At 41.7% G+C, this 22,113-nt stretch overlaps 1 protein-coding gene across 2 annotated transcripts in view; it reads right to left on the bottom strand.

Moving 5' to 3' along the window:
* The window catches only part of ADAMTS2 (ADAM metallopeptidase with thrombospondin type 1 motif 2), a 191,106-nt gene that overhangs the window by 5,240 nt on the left and 163,753 nt on the right, over positions 1–22,113 (bottom strand). Inside the window, exons 11-21 of one of the 2 annotated variants that reach the window (XM_074915931.1) lie at positions 20,266–20,411; positions 18,671–18,846; positions 14,718–14,851; positions 13,775–13,898; positions 13,062–13,142; positions 11,434–11,597; positions 10,126–10,285; positions 9,326–9,458; positions 6,812–7,019; positions 5,381–5,510; positions 4,269–4,358 (exon numbers count right to left, since the gene is read on the bottom strand). In XM_074915931.1, coding sequence (XP_074772032.1) covers positions 4,269–4,358; positions 5,381–5,510; positions 6,812–7,019; positions 9,326–9,458; positions 10,126–10,285; positions 11,434–11,597; positions 13,062–13,142; positions 13,775–13,898; positions 14,718–14,851; positions 18,671–18,846; positions 20,266–20,411 — 1,546 coding nt within the window. Of the gene's footprint in view, positions 1–2,397; positions 4,359–5,380; positions 5,511–6,811; positions 7,020–9,325; positions 9,459–10,125; positions 10,286–11,433; positions 11,598–13,061; positions 13,143–13,774; positions 13,899–14,717; positions 14,852–18,670; positions 18,847–20,265; positions 20,412–22,113 lie in introns of those variants that run through there. The other variant, XM_074915932.1, reaches the window with a different exon arrangement.

Raw genomic sequence — 22,113 nt, 5'->3', positions numbered from 1 at the left:
AAAAAAAAACACAGCTGAAGCTTTGGCAGTGGGCAGAGGGTTTGATATTTAAAGTGGGATGGAAAACTGGCAAATGAGCCTTCTATAAGCAGAAGCAGGCTTAATACTAAACCTAAAACTCAACTCATTCCAAGGGATGCAAAAGCTGATCTGTACTGTTTGTACTAGCCTCATCCACACTACAGACCATAATACTTTATTTTCTGGCTTCACATTCTGGGAGTGCTACCCTGGAGGCCGAGCAGCCACAAGGAATTGCATTCCTGCCTTGACTTAGAGTTCAAACACACCGATAGTAGTGTGTTGCTGTTAACACAACACTGAACCCCCAGAAAGTCATCAAGGTTTATATTGAGAAATCTTTTTCCCTCCTTTGCTTCTTTTAATGCTTTTCTGCAATCTAACAGTGACTAACCATAGTCAGGGGTAATTTATATTTATCTGGACTGTCTCAAGAAATCTAAGTCTTATTTTGATGTGTACCATGTAACTTTTAGAATTGATCCATCTCCCACTGGAGTGGTATTTTTGCCAGGTACCTCTATTCTGAAAACAGCAGCCCTTGCTTGAGAGAAAAGTGGTGCATTCAGCATAAGGCTTTTTTCCTCCTCCTAGAAGGGAGTTGATATTTTCAGAACAACAAACTCCAGTGTGATGGAGCCAAGCCAGTCCACTAATGACTGGGAGACTCAGTAACAAGTCCTGATTTTTGTGTCACTGACTGGAAAACTGTAATAAAAAAGAACAATAATTGATAGGTTTTAAGCCGTTGATAGCTGTTACGACAATCTGCACTATAACAGAGGCGTTACAGCAGATCCCGATCTTGCTGAAATACAGGTGGCAAAATGTCGGCATCAAAGGTGAACTGGTCCAACTGTATTACTGTCTGAGAAATATAAACAGAAGACTACTCAGAGATTACTCAAGCCCTTGTGATTTCTGCTCAGAGGAGGGAGAGGATCATACGAATTGGCGGCAGATGGATGGTGAGGGGTTAAGCAGGCTCCTTGGAGAGAAAGCTACCTGTCCTCTGTCCTACATACAGGCTCTACAGCTCCTGTGCCTCCAAGGCTGAAGTGAAGGGGCCAGGAACTATCAGGAACTGCAGTGAAGGAAAAATCCCAAAACACAGCCCGTGCTGAAAGAAAGAGGAGTCAGAGGGCTTGTAGGAGAGAAGAGGGCTGAGGAGAAAGGCAGACTGACCAACACTTGGCATAATCAGTAACAAAACATTTTCTCTGTAACCAGAGTGCTGAGACAGAGATGAAATCACTTCTGCCTCTCTCCCTGCTCTTACTACATTTCCACCTACTCTTACAGTAAAGGATGAGTAACTCCAATTACTCGCCTTTATTTAGAGCGCGCCCGATGGCAGACAGCGTGCTCGAGTCAGCGTGTTACTGGAGCTCGTATTTCACCATCCTGCTACCAACACTGACTTACCCTGTCAGCAACCTTACAGCAAAGTAGGGAACCAGAGCAGATTCAGATATCAAGTGAGCTCAGAAAGTGTAGGTGTTGCCTCTTCACTCATCCTCAGTTAACAAAACAGGGCATTATAGGTGTTTAATTGGCAAACATATCAGTCTAAAATAAACTAGTAACTGTTGCTGCTGCTTTAAAATGCCAGTGCTGGCTGAGGAAGGTGGAAACATCTTCCTTGCATTGTATTTATGCCCCGTTCGTTGCATTTGTTGCAGAAAAGCAGAATCCTGGTTCCTATTTCCGAATGTGTCAAACCATTTTCACATTTTTCAAATGCTAAACTGAGATGCTGCTGGAAATAAAGAACAACTCCTTCCTTAGGAACCTATGAATAGTACCATGGGTTTGGAGACATTTTCAAATCAGTCTTTAAGAGCTGGAACTGTTCGTATCTGCATGCACAACTCTATACAAAGGACTGCATGTGCCTACGCAGCTTTATATATATTTTTACATACCACACAGAGTCCCCTTTGAACATTTTTGCCTTGTGTTGCATGACCTTAATGCAAGCTTCTCCAAAGGGCTTGCAAAATAAAAGCCAACAGATAGAACGTTTAAATGTAGTTTCAGCAAGGCAGATCTGTTCTTGGCTTTGTAAGAATCACTAAAAGCACCTTTAGAAAAATGCCTTTTCTCCTATCAAAAGTATGTAATGTCAAGTTTAAAAATAGATGAAAATAAAACTACATTATATAATACGTTTAGTGACATCTGATAAGTTATATAAATAAACTCTGTAACTTATGAATGTCAGAAAGGAATTTTTATCCTCTATCCAAACCAAAATATCCAGATTTGCTGAACTTTTATTTATTTTTACTTGCAGTATGCATGACAGACTGGAAGTATATCTTCAAAACATCAGTAAGAAAAAAATAAATCAGTTTCACAGTCACTTTGGTACACATTAGTCTCATAAAAAAATATTGAAAAGCAAACTGAATTGGCACATCTTTAATATTATGTTAAATACATACAAAACACTAATAAAATATCCCTGATAAACCAAAGTGCATATAGACATAGTGCACAATGCCCAGATACCTTATTGCACCATTCTCTATAGCCACCCATCTCTTGAAACATCACTAAACATTGTCTATTTAAAGGTAACAGTCATGAATATATTTATACAGTTAAACACCAATTATTTTACATAACAGTATTCAGTGCCAGATACGTGTCTTTGCTTTTTCACCTTGTCATGTAAATTGTTAACATGTTTCAGGAAATTATCATATTAACAGCAAAATTTAAATATGTGATCACATGATAATGACAAGTTTGAAGTGCTACACTGTTGACAACCCAAAGATTCAAAAATGCCACTTTTCCAAAGAATATGATCAATGCAATAAGGTAGTAATTTGCTCCAAGACTGCAGTTTTAAAGTTGATACACTTCTACTATTGGTACTGACTGTCACAAACAGGTTTATGATTTGTGAATTCCAAACCTTCAACACAAACACGGAAGGTGAAGCAAGAATGCCAGTTAAATTTCAGTAAGTCAGGTCACAATCCTGTCTTGATGAAGATATGGATATGCACTGTGCAAATTAACCTCAGATTAAATTTACTGCCTTCTAATAGTTATCATTCAAGTAAAAACACTCCATATGAAGATTAACTCAAGGTACCAGTGTACTGTTTATATTTAAAGCTGGATCTGGTAAATTAATGCCATTTACATTTCAACATTAAGGCATTTTTCTAAAATTCTTCTTCTAAGCAAAAAAAGCAATAAAAATTGAGGTAATTCTGTAGTAGTTCACACTGTTATGTTTGCCAGTTGACACATCTATAGAGCATACACACACACGCACACATACAACCGTACCAGTCAAGTCAGACATGCACATGGTGAAAAAAGACCAAAGATGTAATGAGTATAAACAGCTCCATGCTGAGCAGCTGGAGACATCGTAGTCGATGAAAACATCATATTGCCTCCGCCAGGTTAAGAAAAACACCACCACTCAACCTTCAACATGGACCACGCCTGTTCTGCTTCAGTTTTGTTTCTAAAGCGAAAGTACGCAAAACTGGCAAAAATTGTGCGACAGGAAAAATGAATGCAGCTTTTCTCAAGGGAAAGTATTTCAAACCACCACCAGGAGTTTGGCAAGAGCAGATGGCATCATTGCAGCACGGAAAGTACCGACAGAAACTGAGCTTCTGCTTCCCAGCGAGCCCTCCACGGGTTACGAACATAAATGTGAGGGTCAGGAATAAAAGCATCAAGGGTGAGTAAAGCAATGGCACTGCAAAGGAAAATGGAATGAAAAATTCTTTCACTCATCAGACTACCCTGTCAGTGAACTGAAACTAGAGAGTTATGAAATTTAGGGTTTTTAGATAAAGGAGAACTTTAGCACTACAAGGTGTCATTATTGTGATGTGATCACATTCACAATAAGTTCTCAGTTTTGCTATCAAACTGAACATCATGAACCAGTAAGAGCCTTTTTTCACCATCACCAAGCAACAAGCAAACCAATCCCAGCTCCCTTTCAGAGGACTGCAACATACTGTGGAGATCCAACTTCACACATCCAACACTTCAAGACCTCCACCACCAGTGCTACGCAAGCTCCAGAGAAGAAAGACACCGAGCACCAAGTGCCTGGTGTGAAAAAAAGATTCAGCCCAAGATTTAAACTTGGCAAAGTCAAGGGAACTTTCCGCATAGAGAGAAGAAGAGAGCAAAAGGCAAAGTCCACATTCGATGTGGCATGCATTTAAGGGCAAAGGCAGAGTTATAAATGGGTCTTTTACTTGAAGATATTTTCTGGATGGGGTAGTCTGGATCGGGTCTTGACAGCCATTGTATCATGTAGGTTTTCTTTGAAGGATCAGAAACGTTTCCTTGAATAGAGGAAAAAAAAAGATGTAACAAAAGAGATATTAGTATTAAATAGCTGACCTGCCAGATGTGGATAAGCTAAGAGACTGAGTGGGCTTGATGGTGAAGGAGTCTGGGGAAGGATTATGACCAGGCTGTGTAGTTTTGGGCAGAGGGTGCTGTTTTCCCAGTTTGCTGCAACTTGTGACCAGCACTTGACATCCTGAAGGCCATTTCTCCAGCAGTACTTCTCACAGCAGTGTTATGTCCCAAGACACATCTAATCTAGTTTGGTTATACTGCCTCTTTAAAATCTTTGTATTGGAGACCATAATTGACAGCTTGGTTCTAATTAATTAGGAATCAAAAGCTACCCTGAGAAATACATCAGGAATAAAAGATAAATATGAATTACTTAAAATAGGAATATGTAAAATGATCTCACAAGTATCATTTGCAAACAGCTGGAAAGATAACAAGGTTAAAGGCATTAGTGTCCTGGAGTAAGTAGGAACAAATTTATTACAGCTTAAAAACACTGAGTTAGATAACCCCTGAAGATAACTTGTGCTTGACAGAATGGAAAAAGAGCCTGGAACTGTCACTGGAGATGGGGGAAGCAAAGAGGCACCTTTGTCCATGATGCCCTTGATTAGTCACAACCCAGCAGCCTCTCGCCAAGCCCAGCAGGTCTCAGGGCTGCGGGGCCGGACTCAGGCAGCGCTTCCCACCCAGGGGAGCTGTCGTCTGCTGGCCAGACCCAGCCATCAGTGCTGAGCTGAGGTCTGCCCCAGCCTCTCCTGCTGTCCTGGGGCAAGCGGTGCTCCCCACCACGAGAAGAGAACGACCACATGCCCTTCTTGGGCCCATGGGCCACACAACAGCTCCACGTTTGGAAAGTCTGCTCAAAACCGGGGCCACGGAGAACTGCTACCCCAGGCAGACGTAGTACACAAGTATAAAGTCAATGAAGGTATTTCAAATAAATACCATCAACATAATTTTCTTCAGCAAGTAATATATGCTAGAGAAGACAAGCACTTACTTGGACACGGAGGTAGTCTGCAAATCCTTACGGTCTCTGGTTTATTTTCCTTACAAAGGCCGATAGCATTGTCCTTGGTCCGGCACAGGACCGGACGATCCTGCGTGCCGTTGCCACAGCTGACAGAGCACTGAAAGGAGATGCACCAGTCAGACCCCCAGCCACCCTTTGGAAACAATCCATTAGAAATGAGTTTTTAAATTTTAAACCACTGCCCTTGAATTGAGCCGACATGGTACATGATTTGAACCACTGCAGTACCTACAGTAGCGAAGCAAGAGGGTGAAGCACTGCTTTTTGTGGTTTAGTAGTAATTGTGAAACAGTCCAAGAAAGAGCTTACGGTCTGAGCAATAAAGAAACAACTGTAGATGTGAGGCATCTATTCACAGTGTGCACCAGGGATGGCATTGCTTGTGACACCTATTCAACCCAGGGAGGATACAAATTGTTTGTTTATTTGCATGGCACAGTTCCAAAATAAAATGTATCTCCAAATGCAGCCGTGTTTTTTAAAAGAATTTAACGGAGAAATGCTGAGACCAACTGTAAGGATCCCGTGTATCAAATTTATACAAGTGATTTAATGTTGCCATATTTTACCCACATTTCTTGCCTTTTGATGACTGCAAAGGTTTGCAAATATGAACTGGTGGAGTTTCTTATTGCTTTAGTAAATACTTCAGCAAGAAACAGCCTGTACAGAGTGGCATTGCATTTCTTGCTCACACAGTGAATTAGCCAAAGAGCCAGGGATGGAAAGCACTAAATGCCCACGTCCTGACACTTGTTATGGGTGGAACTGAGTCCTGTTTTGCGCACAGCAATGGCAAACAAAAAAGGTTCATGAATAGGTACCCTGTATTTCCATAGTAAACGAGGGGAAAAACTCTGTCCTTTGGGTTACGGACAGAACCTTATGAGGGTGAGCAGTGAAATCTGCTGAAGGCCTTTATATCCAAGATGCTCACACCTATGAATCTCCAAGAGTGCCAGTGCCTAAACTCCTTAGGTGCCATTAATCCCAGTGTCTGAAGACTTTAAGGTCTTCTTTACTTGAAAGAAAATAGAGCAGTGATAAAATAATTAATTGCCCTTCTCTCAGATTAAGTTAACAGGTAAATGATTGCGTGCATAATAAAGAGCAGGTAGAAGTCAGCTTTCCTGATGCTGACAATTTCTGTGGGTGGCTCACGGGGTCTGGATCATCTGGCATCACTGCAGGATGGCTTTGCTGGCTGCTTCACTACCACCAGCTCTCTCCCTAACTCACTTTCTGTGGCATTAGTAGCAGTGGAAGCAATACACCCTCTGTGCAGGTATTACCTTACTGCATCAATGCGTTTGACTAGAAAGCACAGAACAAGTGCCAAGAGCCTCTTCCCTGCACTGTAAGGAATTAGTTGCTCGAGACCTCCAGAAAGAGACTGACCTGTGACCAGGGTCCTATTCTCCACTGCGCTGGGCAAAGCTCCCGGTTGCAAGGCCTCCTGCCTTCCGGACGGTCGTTGTTGCAGTACTTGGTATGAACAGACCGATTTGTATTGTCGTGTAGGGGTTGGATACATCGGACAGATCGTACTTGATATCCTGTTTTCCCACAACTTTTGCTGCAAGGCTCCCATTCTCCTGTAACCCATCTGGGTTTGTGAAAAGAGAATAAGTTGAGTAAAATTCTCTCGCTCCTAAATTAGGTAACTCCAAACTGTCTGTTGAACTGTAACTCTTAAACACAGATTTAACAGGATGTTCGTACTAGTTCTGATATGGAAAAAGAAGATATGAAAAACCATAAGCAGTTATGGTGAGGGTTATTTGACTGTGTCCCTGAAAAATCAGTAATAAGACCCTGATCTTTAAAATTACTCTTTCTCATTATCTCTGAGATAAACGTTATTTTTACTTTGCTTAATTTGCTTTGATTTTAAGATGGCCCTTCCAAGACTGCACATAAAAACATGGGAGTTTTTATGTCAAAAGAAGCCACTCAAGGGTGCTGCTGAGCTTCCTGGGTCTTGGCATGTGAGCTGTGCCTTGTCTCATAATGTAGCATGCACCAGCCATCCTCACAGCTGGTTCCCACAGGAGTGAATCCAAAACATCTGGGCTAGAAACACAGCTCCAGCCTGGCCCATATCTGGATAGTCCATGGACCCCACGCCCAGCCATGCCAGACAGCATCTGCTGAAGCACTGACAAACCCAGCTACACCATCAGTGCTGTGTGTGCTGAGCTTGGGCAAATCGGGGTCCTCAGCATCATCAGTGTTTGGGTTTGAGGAAGGCAACACCCCACTGAAAATCAGAAGGTTCGAGTTCATAATGCGTGAATCAGTTTGGCCACTGAAAATTGAAACCCATGGCTTGTAATGTGGGGTAGTTGAAAACTTTGCTCATGATCCAAACTGGCTCGAGAATCACAGCTACAAATTGTAAGGAACTCAGAGAAGAGAAAAGACAGATAGGGCCGGAGGAAATTTATGTAGAGTACTGAAAGCTTGGTTATAGTCAAGTAAGTGAAGATACACACCAGTCTATAGAAGGAAATATTGTTCAGTGTAAACAGTGTTCATGGGATAAACTTAACCAAAAAATATATATAGCCTGAAGAAATGCCCCAAGTTTGAGGGAATTGTCCTAAAGTACTCATCCTGGGTTTAGAAATAGTCAAGAAATAGCATGGGCACAAGGCAATGCACTTAACACTTGAGTTAAACGAGAAGTAAATTGGCAATTTCACCCAACTTTCTCTTTGTAGCCCACTGAAATCACACAGCTGTGGAGGAAGGCAAGTGCTGTAGAAGCACAAAGCCATGAATCCTGAGGTGACTTTTGAGCCAAAGATGATTTTTTTCCCAGCTGTGAAGCAGCAGCACATTAGTGTAGTGGGTGTCACAGAGCTTCATAAAATCTCTTAAATAATTGCCTCTCCTGTGTACAAGTGCAAAATGCTCCGATGCCATTCTATAGAAACAGAGGTGACCGAAACATTCAGGAATCCAAGTATAATTTAGGATCCTATTGAGTCTTTGTGGTACCTGGGTCCAATTATATTTGCAGCTGAAAGAAGAATACAGTCCTTTCCAGAGAGCCTGAGATACGGTTAGGTCATTACTTCAGTTTTCCAATAAATAAATGTTAAACTCTGTCCCATGCTGAGTTTATGGGGCACAGTTTCTTGACTTTTCTCTCTTTTAAATCTTTTTTTTGAAAGGAAGTTAGGAAATATTGTGTGGTATGTTCTACTTATTTGCTGTGCTTCCTGGAATCTAGACTTGGTCCCCAGAGATAAAAACTAGGATCAACATACTAACTTCTTGTTGCAGTAGCAACATGAGGAATATATGAGTCCTACATGTGGCAGGAGTAACCTGTTGCCAGTCATAAAAAGCACCTGTGAAATGTGAATTAAAATATTTATAACACTTAACTGTATAGAAGAGATGAAGGTACAACAGGCACACTGTACGAGGGCAGGCAGAGAAATCTAACAGGTCAAATATTCTTTTCCTGTGTTTAGATGTTGAAAAATATGATGTGAACTTTAAGGAAGATTTGGATTTCAGAGACTGTATGACATTGGGTTTTTTTATGTAGCCCTCTGTAAATTTGTTCTTACATGGTTAAATCACACTGTGTAAAACCAACCGGTATAAACTGAATTTACGTCTATTTTTTATTACCTCAAGATGGCCTGAACAAAAATGTCTGGATCAAGACAGCACTTCTTTTCTAATCCAACTTATTTCAGAGGTAACAGGAACCAGCAACCCTAGAAACAGTATTTCTACAAGCAGAATATAGCATCACATTCTCAGAGTCCTGGGCCTCTGTAGTGATGTGTGGAGGTGAAGCTTAAGTCACCTCCTACCAGGTGACCAGTGGTAGCGGGGTGTAACGCCTCCGGCAGCTGCTGCCAAGCAGTGCTGGTGGGCAGTGATGCTTACATGGGCTGGGAGCACTCCTGGAGGTTGCACACCCTGCGAATGGGCTTAGGCTTTTGGATCAACTCGCAGTAACTCCGATGAACCATCTTGTGATCTGTCTTCCTCCGGCAGCCGTATTTTGTGAATTGGTAGCCTGAGGAAAGACACTCCTCTTACTTTCAGTACTGGTAGATCTTAAACAGGACTCAGGTTTCAAACAAACTGCACATACACTGTCAAAGGCTGCAGTTGGAACTACAGGTGAACTCGCTACAAACTGCAATGAATAAACACTGATTCACGTAGATTTAGCAGCCAGAATTGCTCATCCCCTTTATTTCTCACTATAGGCTATAATAAGAAAAACAACAACATCTAGCATTTCTAAAACATTCTGTGACCTGCACAACCACACTCCAGCACTGCAACCTGACCATCAGCCTGGTGAACAGCATCAGGATAAACATCTGGCCCCAAACACCAGGTCTTACATTGCAAGCTCCATGTCACAGGATGCAGATTTACAAAGGGCTGCCCTGTGGCACCTTGAGCATGGAGACCCTCATCCAAATCTTGTACATCTGTACAATTTTTCAGTTTCAGAAACATAAATCAGAAATGACCCGCCCCAGATCTGCCTCCAAAATCATTACAGTCAGATTTTTAATTCCATTCGCTATTTATTTACCTATTTCTTAACTTCAATAAAACCCTCCCATACCCCTGGTCTCCCTAACGTCTTGTGGCAATGAATTCCACATGTGGTGTTCATTCTTTCAGTTTTCTAATCAGCTTTGAATGCTCTGGGGTTTTGTTGTTACCTCCTCCACAGGGTTTTGAACATTGGGACCATTTCTTCAAAGCCCATTCATATGACACCGAGTCCTCTTCCAAAACATTATTGTTATCTACATTCAAGGAATCTTCATGGATCATGTACTTGTAAGTCAAAGATATCTTGGCACCACCGTGAGGAATCACCTAGTAAGCAAAACAGATGTAGGGAAAAAAGCTATGAAAGACTGATATCAGAAGCTATGTGGGATGACGTGAAATAGCAATCATCAGGGCTCAGATATAAAAACATCCCCAGAGGGATTTAAACCTTTTAGCTGCACTCAACACATTTTTTTTCCCTGATGAAAAAGTATCTCTGTCCTTATGACACAGAGTTTCTAAACTGCATATTAAGAAAGACTGTTGTTGATTTAGACTGATTTTTCTTGCCAGCATTGGACTGACTTCACAATAATAAATTTTTTCCATATCCCATCACAAAGGAAGGAAATGTTGTACTAAAATGATAATGCATAGTTTCACTAAAAGACAAGGCAAATTCAAATGCACAGATAACTGAAAGCAGTGAAGAATTGCTTATATTTCTGATAAAACACAAATATTCTTATCATAATCCTGGGAATTCTGTGAAGCTTGTTACTTAATCCTGACAGAAATATAAACTACTTAGAAAGCATTTTTGCTATCGCACTGCACTGAGACAAATGCAAGAAAATGGAACTCAATGTGAATAAAGTGCAAAATATCAGTCATTTGAAAACATAATATTTCTTCCTCCTTTGACGTTCAGCTGGAATAGATCAACACATTATAGCTGCTTTCAGAGGGATTCTGAGTTAACCTACCCCTACTCATCTACTGTTTGCAATGAAAAAAGAATATAGTCGTGCGAGTTTGGGAACTGCAGAACAGGCTGTGGCCTGACAATGTGAGCCTGGAAGCACAAGAATCCTGCATCTGCCTTTGCAGGATACATTTTCAAAACATGGACGAGAGGAGGAGCTATTAGATCTATCAGATACAACCCATTTTGACCTTTCCTTAACTAATGCTCCCATGTCAGGTATTATAAGTAAGCTGGAGAGTCTTTACAGAGTGGACATTTGCTAGACCATCCACATCCGGATGAGCTGGATAACCCTGAGTTATAACAACTCTTGTACAGAGCAATGAATTAGGAGAATGGAATTAAAATCCGTTTTCTATTGTCTTAGAATTGAAGCAGATGTCTTCCTGTAACTCACAAGAGGAATCTAAAATATATTATAGCATGTTATGGCTCTGTAACCCTGACATTTTGTTCTGTGGAAGATGGTTTTCATTTGACTTACCAGAATAACTATTCCATTACGCAGCGGCCCCATGGTCTGCACGGTTTCTCTATCATCGTCATTCCGATATTCCCACTCCACACCCATGTCAATAAATACTTTAGAGTCTGGCACATAGTTGTCTTCACTTAGAATGAATTTCCCCGTTTCACGATTTTTAATTGCTAGGAGCAACATAAGAAAAGTGAATACAAGAAGTTTGCTTCTCATCTCGAGTTTTGTTCTGCTTCGGTCCCAGTGGAAGAAGCAGAAAAGCCAGTGTGCACTTTCCCTCTGTTCCCTCACAGGTTTGGAAAGACTTTTTCAGGTGTTTCAGTGAACTCCCAGTGCTTTCCTGCTCAGCTCCAGAAACATCAATTGTCCCTTTTTTTTCTTTTTTTTTTCTTTTTCATAGCCTGCCTTGCCAGAGAAATGAGGCCAGTGCGACTGCACCGCGTGTGTCCGTCTGCCTGCTCCCGACTAACAACTTCTGAACCCACTGGCCAAATCCGAGCCAATTTCAGAGCTGGTGGGGGACCGAGGGCTACTCAGCTCTTTCACATGTTGCAAAACAGCTCAGGGGGCTGTTGCTGTTCCATGAGTAAAGGCTACTGGGCTAACCCCCAGCAGGTCCCCGCAGTGAGAGGGAGATGCTAGAAACTGTATTAATTCTCCAGCTCAGATCCAGCCCTGACACCGACACAGCCCTGCTTAAGCTCCTGCGGCTTTGCAGGCACCAGCCACTGCAGACAGTGCCTGACTGCTCTGGTTCAGCTGTCACCAATGCCCCATCCTTCACCTGGTGAGACTTCAGCCACCTTTGTATTAGGACTCTTGGTTTTCTCCCGAGATAGAAAATTTGCTCTCCTCATTAGAAGCAGCAGGGACTTTTGTTACTTAACACCAGATTTTAACTCCCTTCTCTCTCTAGCAGCTACCTGAGCATCCTGTTCCCTCAGCACTGGCCTGGACAGAGAGCGAGCTGTTTGTCCCCCCTGTGCATTGCTTACCCCACACCAAAAGAAGAGCCTTGTCTGAATCAGTGAGCGATCACTCTCCTGATCCACGGGGCCAGGCTGCTCTGAGCAGCAAGGGAAGCGTTCACTGGTGAGAAGTTGGGCTGACTCATGATACAATTAGCAGGCCATTCACTGTGAATCTACTTCCAATTAATAACGGGCCACTAGACCTGCTTCCCCTTGATTACAGGGCACCAGGAGGAGAGGATTTCAATTACTTTCTAAGCTGTGGGATTGATTGGGCAGCCTTGTGTCAATACTGTTAGCAATGGGGCAGAATCCAAAATGGATTTGGATGTAGCTGGGAAATGACTGAGGATGGGAAGCATGTTACAAGAGATGCACAAGAAGATAATGCACTGCAGCCCGTAATGTAATTCAGCTCCTCTTCCAGGAGCTTTCACACATGCACATCCCAATGCAGGGATATTCTGGCTATGACACCGGGGAATACAGCACTGGGAAATCAAACTGCCAAAGAAGCTTCCTAATTTAACATAAAGGAGGTACGTGGTGTGGGAGGATAATGGGTAATGGGTAAATAAATGCATAAACACATTGTCAGGCTCCAGAGACGAAGGCAGAAAAAAATATTCTGACTTAAAATTTTCCTACTTTTTACATACTTACCAAGATTATGACTGGTGGCATCTGTTTCCTGAATAAGTAAATGTCTTGCACCAACAGGAATTTCAAACATCTTAATGTGCCCTTTATTGCAGTATTTGAAAAGATAGTAACTGGTTAGTATGCCACAAATAGGAAGAGTCTGTCTTAGGTTTTTAAATAAATCCTATTTTCTAAAAGAAGGGTGTATTACAGTAAACTGAACCTAATCCAGCATCATTCCCATCCCTACTTCTGTGGCAGGTGATGGAACGTAACAGGTTCAGAGAGCTTTGGGTCAGAATAAAAATGCCTTAGGTATCATCAACAGACTTTGCTTCATGCTAAAATGGGCTTTGAGGGCCATGTGCACTCAGAGAGAGAGCATGCAAGCTCCTGTCTGACACTGAGTGATGATGGCACATTATTGCAGCACTCCAGTGGCTCCAGCAGCTGAGTGACATCAGCAGCACAAGTAAGTCCACAGCTCCCCAACAAGAAGCACCGAAGCCTCCTCTATACATGCACAGTCCCCGACATCAGCAGACTTAACTGACCACTGGACAAAAGTCTTACTTTCAAATTCTAGGCACATCTCAAAGTAAAGTCCAGAGAGTTTACTGGAATTAGTGATGCTGTAAATGATTTGTGATTGCTCTGGTACTTCCTATGAAACAGAATAGATCAGACAAAAATACCCTGAATTCCCTGGGACAAAACACACTGAATGTACTGACCTTGTTTCTTTGGTACTCTCGAAAATGTTCCTTTCACCACTTTGCAGTGGGAATTATCTCCTCCACAAACACCACACTTATCTTCCTGCTTTGTGGAACCAATGACCCTGTCACACCCAACTTTCTGTGCACAAAGGAGAAAAACAGGCATTCTTATTTATCCATGCTTCAATTCAAATGAGCCTTCATTTCAGACATCAAAACCCAGACTTCTGCTTCAGCAAAGAAGTATTTTCATGGAGGATCAACATCTAAACAGATTTTAATACTTCCAGTTCCTATAATAGCTGTCAGTCAGGTGATTATATTTTTATATTGTGCTTCACAATGGTCCTCTTACTGAAGGAAAGCAGCACAGTTAAGGAAAGCTCTTAAACCCCAGCTTATCTTTACGCAGATGCTTAAATTCCAGGAGAATCAAGGCATCTATGTGAGGATAAGCACCTCTACCAGTGCTCTGCTAAGTCAGAGCTTCTAATTCCATTGAAAGATGACCTGTGGCAGATCCAAACTTAGAGAAGCTGTCACTGATTTTTTTTAAAAAAATAGCATGATCAAATACAGAGAGAATGCACATCAGCTGTCTCTTAACACTACTTTCCTTGAAAGCTGCTGCATGTTCCATGTTTCATTGTACATTCCACCCCCACTAAACCTCAGCAGGAAAAGCTTTCACTGAAAGCTAATTGTAATAGTTCATCTTAAAATAGTGCATTAAATATTACTTGTGTAGGTAGGCGCTGTTGGAATTGAGTCACATGCAATGTGATGGCAACTGTGAATATCACACATAATATTGTGACAATAATCCTAATGAAATCTCCTTATTGCCCAAAGCGCTATTATACTTACTTAAATAGTCATTCTTGGAGAGAAACACTCAAGCTACCATTTTAATTGTTTTCACAATACTAAGCTCTGAAACAAGCCATCAAACGCTTACCAAGCAGTCTCCCCGCACACAGATGCTGTAAGCATCTTTGTAGGAGCAGCGGGTCCCATCGTGTACCATCCTTTTCATATACACCACATCCCCCGTTTCCTTTGATTCGCAATACAGGTGGCACCTTTCCTTAGCTGAAAAATAAAATGACCCAAATTGTGCATGTTCAGCTCTAACAGTACAGTTGCTGACTTTGTGCACAGCACTTTCAGTAGTGTTGGCTCTCTTTTCTTTCTTGCATACATCACAGAACATAATACGGTACCCCATAAATCATCAATGCTTATCCCCTTTCCAAAGGCTATGTGATTATTTGGAAACTGCTGAATCATAAAGCACCCATGTGTCATCATTAGAAGGCAGTCTTAAAAATAACAGATCATTTACTTTGATTGGGACACACACACACATTCTATTTAATCCTTTGCCAGATGATGCAATCTGGCAGAGGTTTCCGCAGTCTGCTACATGACTACCTGTGAGAGATGTAGGTATCTGCATCGGTTTCTCTTACACTGCACTAAAATCCGAAATAAGCCAAAGTCATTTTGCCATTAAAAGCAGCTGTTTGAGTGAATCTGGCATCCAAAATGTCGTCAGAGACAGCTGGACCATACCTTTTCCTCCCAAACATGAAGTTAATTCTCCCTCATTGTTGTATTTATGAGAGTTTAAATCATTAAACGTGATGAGATGTCACAGAGATTCAGACAAAACTATTTTTTTACTGCTAACACATGCTCAAACAGCCAGACAAGCATAGCCCTTTCCAAAGAGTTAAGAATAAAAAATAAAGCTGAAATGACCAGTCAGTGGCTGAATAAAGTTGTATTCCACCAGTGTATTTCATTTTACCCACATCTCTTGCTGTCCCCAGTCCCATAATAGGACTCACTATGGTCTCCTTGGCAGTGAAGAGTGGATGGCCTTTCTGTTAGATGAAACCAAGATTCTGCTATTTTAACACGATTAAAAGTTGGGACACTTTTCCCACCCTTTAAAACAATAACAACCTTTGCATTACAGCAGTTCAATCAAAGTAAATCTTCACAGGCCATTTGCATTCTTTCCCTGTACAGTTCCATGGCCTTTGCCCTCTTTTAATAAAGTCCTTGTTATTGCTGTTGATGTCCTCATGGCCACTGGGTATTGGTACATCAGAGACCTTTGTTACTGCTCCTGAACAATGCAGAGATGTCAGGCTAAAAATGTAGGGTCTTTATTATTAAAACAGGTACTTTACTTTTCTTGTGCAGATTCTTAATAGGGGACTATTAAGATCATGATAATCACAGACCGAATGTATTTGCATATAGAAGAAACATTAAACTATGCACAAGACATGTGTACACACACACACACACACACCCACACCCCGGGCATGTACCCAACACCCACCCCCCCATACCACACATTCACTGTACACAATTCAGTGAAAATATCAGAAGGTCTGACCGGGTGCCAACAACTCGGCACAAGGGCTTTATTTTAGAGAGGGTTCTCTTCCCATTGCTCCATGGGAACAGTAAATGTGCAATTGTCATTAAATTGGATGCTGTTAATTGCAAAGAACTGTGTGAGCCCAGGTGGGCTGGATGATGTGGGGTGCTCGGGGGGCTTGGAGCAGGAGACAGGCCATGGCACAATGTGCTCAAGCACACACTGGGGTGTACTCCAGCTCAGCAGCTTTGCTCTGGCCATGGGATGGGGTGCTCCTCTCTGTCCCCATGACATACACGCTGTGTCAGACACGTCCAGCTAAGCTGCGTGTGAAGGGTATGGATTTCTGTCACTTTTGAGCCATGACTGCGTTATCTGCACAAAGTATGTCACTGATACGTCTTATCTTCACAAAACGGAGTTTTAAATACATTACAGTTCAAGCCTAAGCCTTGTTTTCACATAAAAGCTGTTCCCTCTAATAACCTGCACAGGTAAATGTAACTCTAAAGGTGGCTGCAGTTACACCATAGTTATATGGGAAACCAGCAGTGTCCAGTGATCAGTGCTCAGACATCAGTGAGCTGGTTTCTGACCTAGAAGCCATTGAATTTCATAGAAAAACATCTGATTAGTTTCAGTGGTTTTTTGCAGCAGATTGCTCCAAAGGCTAAATCAGAAGCAAAGGTCCTGCAGGCCACAGCGTTCACCCCCTCTCCCTGTGCCAGCAAAGCTATTTCATGAAATTAAGCTGTGAGGCTGCGTGTCTGTGCCTCTGAAAATCCCAGATTGCACAAGAAGGCATGAAAAGAATGAGGGAACCCTGAGAACTGTTCGGGAAGAAAGTCAGGCAAATCAATTACAAGGAATTTGCTATTAACTTCTGGCAGCGTATCCTCTCGCCGGAATGCAAAATGATTCACCCAAAGTGACCCTTCCCCTCCCAGAGATGGGCGCCTGGCTGAGAGTGCCCTGTACCTGCCCCTTGCCCCACCAACCCTGCTCTGAAGGACCCGTTATCTAAATGAAGCGAATCGGTTTAAAAATAGCGAGCAGTGCTCGTCAAACAAGTTGAGAATCACTGCCCTCCGCCTTTTTGTTTGGGAAAACTTCTCAGCATGTTTTCAACACAATGTGGCAATAGCACGGCAACAGCCTTCGTGGCCCAAATCAACCAGCTGCACTTTCACTGACAGTTAAGCAGAGGCATTAACAGGAAAATGAACATTTTGGTTCTAAGAGAGGATCTCTGCTGAGATGCCACAATGTCAGACTGACTACGATGGTTCAGACCCAGCACCCATCCAACCCAGCACCTGCCTCCCACAGTGCCAGCAATGTTTGCAAGATGTAAGAACAAACGTGATGCTTTTCTCAGAATATTCTCCAAATTCCCTGTAAACTGCAGCTTGGTGACTTCCTAAATAATGGCTGGAACTTGGCGTTTAATAGCTCTTAATGGATTATAGAACTTTCAAAAATTTCTCTAAATAATTTTTAAAACTTTCTGGCACCTGCACCTTCCTGTGGCAATGAATTCCAGTTTAATTATAAGCTGTGTGGAAAAGTACTTCCTCCTATTTGTTCTAAAACTGCCACCTGATAATTTTATTTGATGTTCCCAGGCTTGTGTTATGAGAAACTGAATCATCATTCCGTGTTCAGTCTCTTCATGCCACTCACTATTCTGTAACTCTATCTTTTAAATCTAAATCATCACTTTTTCAGGGTGAAGAGTCCCAGTTTATCTAAACTCTCCTCATATGGAAGTCATTGCTTATGTTTGCTTTATTCAGGCCTGTCCAAGTTCAGCTGTGGGTCTTTTAGCAACGGGGGCAGCAATGAGATGGGCACAACCTCAGCCACAATGGCAGAGTGTTTAAAATGCAGATACATCATGCAGATACACAGAGGCAGATCAGTGTTCTCAATCTCTTGCTTGACAGTCATTGAACTAACGTTTTCCTAAAGCAATCCCCAACTCCCCCACCTTGCGTACAGACCCACAGACACATACACACTTAGCATTTTTTATCTCCATATCCATTATTGGCATTTATCGCCGCCAAACTTCGCCACATTCAGTCACTTAGTGTAACAAGGTCCTTCTGCAGCTCTCACCGTGGGCTTTCTTATTTTAACTAACCTGAGAATTTGGTATCCCCAAGCAGATTTTGTCCCCTCCTTTGCTCCCTTTCCCTGCTCAAGGCCACAGGTGCTCAGCAGCACCTGTCCTCCCAGCACCCATCCTTGTGGCACGCACACCCCCACACGTTCCCTTTCATCTCGTGTTTAAGAGCAGTTATGGGGAGGAGGGTCCAAAGCCTTGAAAACCCAAGTACATTATATGAATCGGATAACTCAAACACTGATACTCACTGATCCCTCCCGAAACAACTTGTAACAGATCTGTGAGGCATGATTTCCCTAGAAAAAGTTTTACCCCTCCTTATATATTTTTTATTTGTCCTTGCAGCTGATTTTACTTTTCATAGGAAAAAGGGACCATTCACCATCGACATGTTCATAGGGGAGCCAGTGGTGTTTCGTGTTCTGGTACTCAAAGTACGGATCCCACTGCCGGCACTGCTCCTCTCTGAAATCTTCCAGGTCCTTAGGACAGTCCTGAGTGTTGCACAGCTGGAACTCGTAGCTCGGCCCCACGCATGTGCGGCCTCCATTGGCGGGACTGCAGTGGGGAGAGAAACCCATGGTTAGTTTTGCCATCGATGCATGAATCAAGCGTCTATCAAATCCTTTGAAGAGTAATTTAATTCCCAGTCATGTCAGTAGGCACTTGATGAAGCCAGTGATCTATTTCTGATATGGAAAATATGTATTTTCTTTAAAAAGCCACTGTCACTATTTAGCTCTTAAAAAAGAGCTGCAAACAGAGCCTCAAGCCACTTGATAAAGGCAAGAAAAGCCATTTTCTTGGTGTGGCCCAGGAAAGGAAAGCATGAACAGATGAGGCAACTCAATCACATTCACTCCCTAAGCCAGCGGCAAATCCAGAACCAGAGCCCAGCTCAAGTGCTGCGTCCCCCAGGCAGACATGCATCGCACCACTGTTGGATCTGGCAACACACAGCTCAGCAGTTGTAGCTGGGTTTGCACCTTCTTCCAGAAACACGGAAAACATTTTCAATAGTACATTAGGCTTTTCCTATGTGAAAATAGATTTTACAGCTAAAACTGTGCCCCCAATTATAAAGGTCACTTTCATGTTGCCAATGTAATAAAGGCTGAAATTAGAACTGATAAATTATTTTCTAACAGAACAGTTTCCATTAGAAAATATTGTTTCATAAAACTTGGGGTTTTTTTAAATCATTGATAAGATGATCTTTAACACTATTCAAGTTCAAACACTTTATCAGCACAAACTGAGAAAGTCGGTATTAAAAATACTCACGTAAAATCAATTCTGACAATGGTTTCAGTTCTTGCTGTTAGGATCTTGACATTTTACGATAAAATAGCAATAATTATACATTTCATATCATTTGTACATGCCAATCTATATTAAATATATTATACTTCCAGTGTTACTGAAATTAAGTCATTCTACATTACCTAGATGAGTTTTATATAAATTATTGAAGCAAAACAATATTACTAGAATTAACTTTGGGGAAGGTTCTGATCTCTGGAGCTTTGCTCCAACTTGGAATGAAACCAGCTTGAAAATATTTTAAGACCTTCTTGTTGAAATATCCTAAAAGTGGATTACATACAAATTTTAAAAAGGTATATGCATTTTTTTTAAAAATCCAGCAAATCATCGCCATTATTTCATAATCACGTATTAAATCAAGACATATATAGGGCCCTAAACTTTTACTTATGCTTTATGCAATAGCATAATACCCCTTTCAAGATCCTTGTAGCCACATAAGCAGCTTAACGGATGGATAAACTGAGAAATAAAGATGATTCATGACTCGCTAAGGGCCAAAAGGAGAATTTCTGACCACATATACTATAGGTCAGATTTAACAAGCACCACTCAACAACCTTCACTGCATTACTGCACTAGTAATTGGCAAGCATTCTCACCATTCATTCGCTCCACATCAGAAAAACACACGGGTGTGCATCTACTTACTGTGGATTGTCACACTGCCGTGTCCTGTACTTCACCCCAGTGCCACAGGTGCGAGAACAAGAGCCAAATTTACTCCATGCCCCCCAGTGTCCATCCTGCTTCAGGATGTCTGGTGTTAGCCAGATGCAGTGACCTTTAAAGCAATGCTAAAAGAGAAAGTTAGATGTCAAAACAACTAGATGATTAAATTAGGTAATACGAGAAGCTGTGGTACAACAGATTTAATTTTAGGCACAAATTCTGGATTTCTTTTCACCTCTCCAGCAGAAACTAGAGACACTCACTGTCAGATTGTGCCCATGATCCCAAACTTACTCAGATTTTATAAACTTACACACATTAAGTATTCATATGTATGCATATATTCATGCCTACCAAGTTCATTAAACTGCTCTCAGAGTTACATTCCTTCTTCATGTGTCTGCAGTGCTGATTTCAATGTAGCTAATACAGATACATTGAGAAGAAATGGCAGAATCCCAAATCTTGGAGGCTAAATGTGAAATTCTGCCTCTGCCATTGCGTGCTGCCACTTCAGGCAGCGAGGGCGAGAGGTGCTGCAGCAGCACTGGCCTTCCCAGCAGCTCCTAATGCAGCATACCTAGTCCTGCAATAAAAGGGATCAGCAAAGCGGCATGAAATTAAAGCCAACTTATATTTTAGACATCAGTGCTATTAAATAAAGAACTCGTGCAGTCTCCCTGGAGATCTCATAGTAAACCTGACCAAAATACCAGGGAACATTCATCAGGGAGCAGCCCTGGACAGTCCCACTTCTACACAGGCATGTCCTACTAGGCTTTCTCTTTTCTTTTACCTGGTCTTTAATACAGTCATTCTACAGAGGTTAAAACACATGATTTGCTGCCTTCCCCAAACCTGTAAGGTATTTACATATTTCTTTAAGAGCCTTCACGGCTTCAGTACTGATACACTCTACTGTCTCATCTCGTTAAAGAAATCCGCCAGTGCCTTTCCACCCATTTCTTCAGCCCCTAATCAAGGAATTTTTTCTTAGCTGAAGTCAGGATGAATTCTTCTCAAGGATCACAGATTCTGGCCCTTTCTAGTACTACTTTTGCTTTCATAAAAGTCTGCTGATGAAGTGTGGGTGCTGGAAATTATTTCCAGCCCAACAAATGACTTTGCATTAGACCGTCGCAGTTTGTCTGCGTTAACGGTTACTGTCGGGATAAGAGCTCTGGCTCAGGCACACAGATGGCTATAACAACAAGTGCAATCAGTCACTTACTTTCCTTAACATTCAAGTCAACAACAACATTTTACACAGCTTAACAAGCCCTGGAACGCAGGAATTTGGCAGGCGGCACAAGCTGAGCATATGGCTAAATGCATGCTGCCAGCAAAAACAAAATCAGAAGATATATAACAGGAGACCGTTCTTAAGCATAGAGCGATTAGTGATCTGGAAGACAAATTTAAAAGTCATGGATAATCATTAATAATGCTGAATTTAAAGAGAGAATCATTAGTAAAATGGTGACAAGACACCGCTTACTGATTTGCTAATCTGCTCAATGTGGCTTTTTATTCACGTAATTTATTTTGGTGCTGATTTGGTTGGACAAGGAGCAGAAAAAAGAGCAAAAATTAGGTTTCAACTATTCATTCTTTCTCATGACTTCAAATATTCAAAGTCAAAACCTATGAAATAGATGAGTTACCACAAAGCCAATTATACCAATCCTGCTCTGGAGTTGTAATGGGCAGATTTTTCTTAGCTGTTTGACAGAACAAGAGACAATTCAGCAAAGCATGAAAGAAATGCAAAATGCTAATATATCCTTTGCTTTTCTCGGTTTTGAAGCTCAGCTCTGTACCCTTCAG

The sequence above is a fragment of the Athene noctua genome, chromosome 12, assembly GCF_965140245.1.
Source record: "Athene noctua chromosome 12, bAthNoc1.hap1.1, whole genome shotgun sequence".
Lineage (NCBI taxonomy): Eukaryota > Metazoa > Chordata > Aves > Strigiformes > Strigidae > Athene > Athene noctua.
The sequence above is the reverse complement of the archived record's forward strand: the minus strand, read 5'-3'. Positions and strand labels throughout refer to the sequence as shown.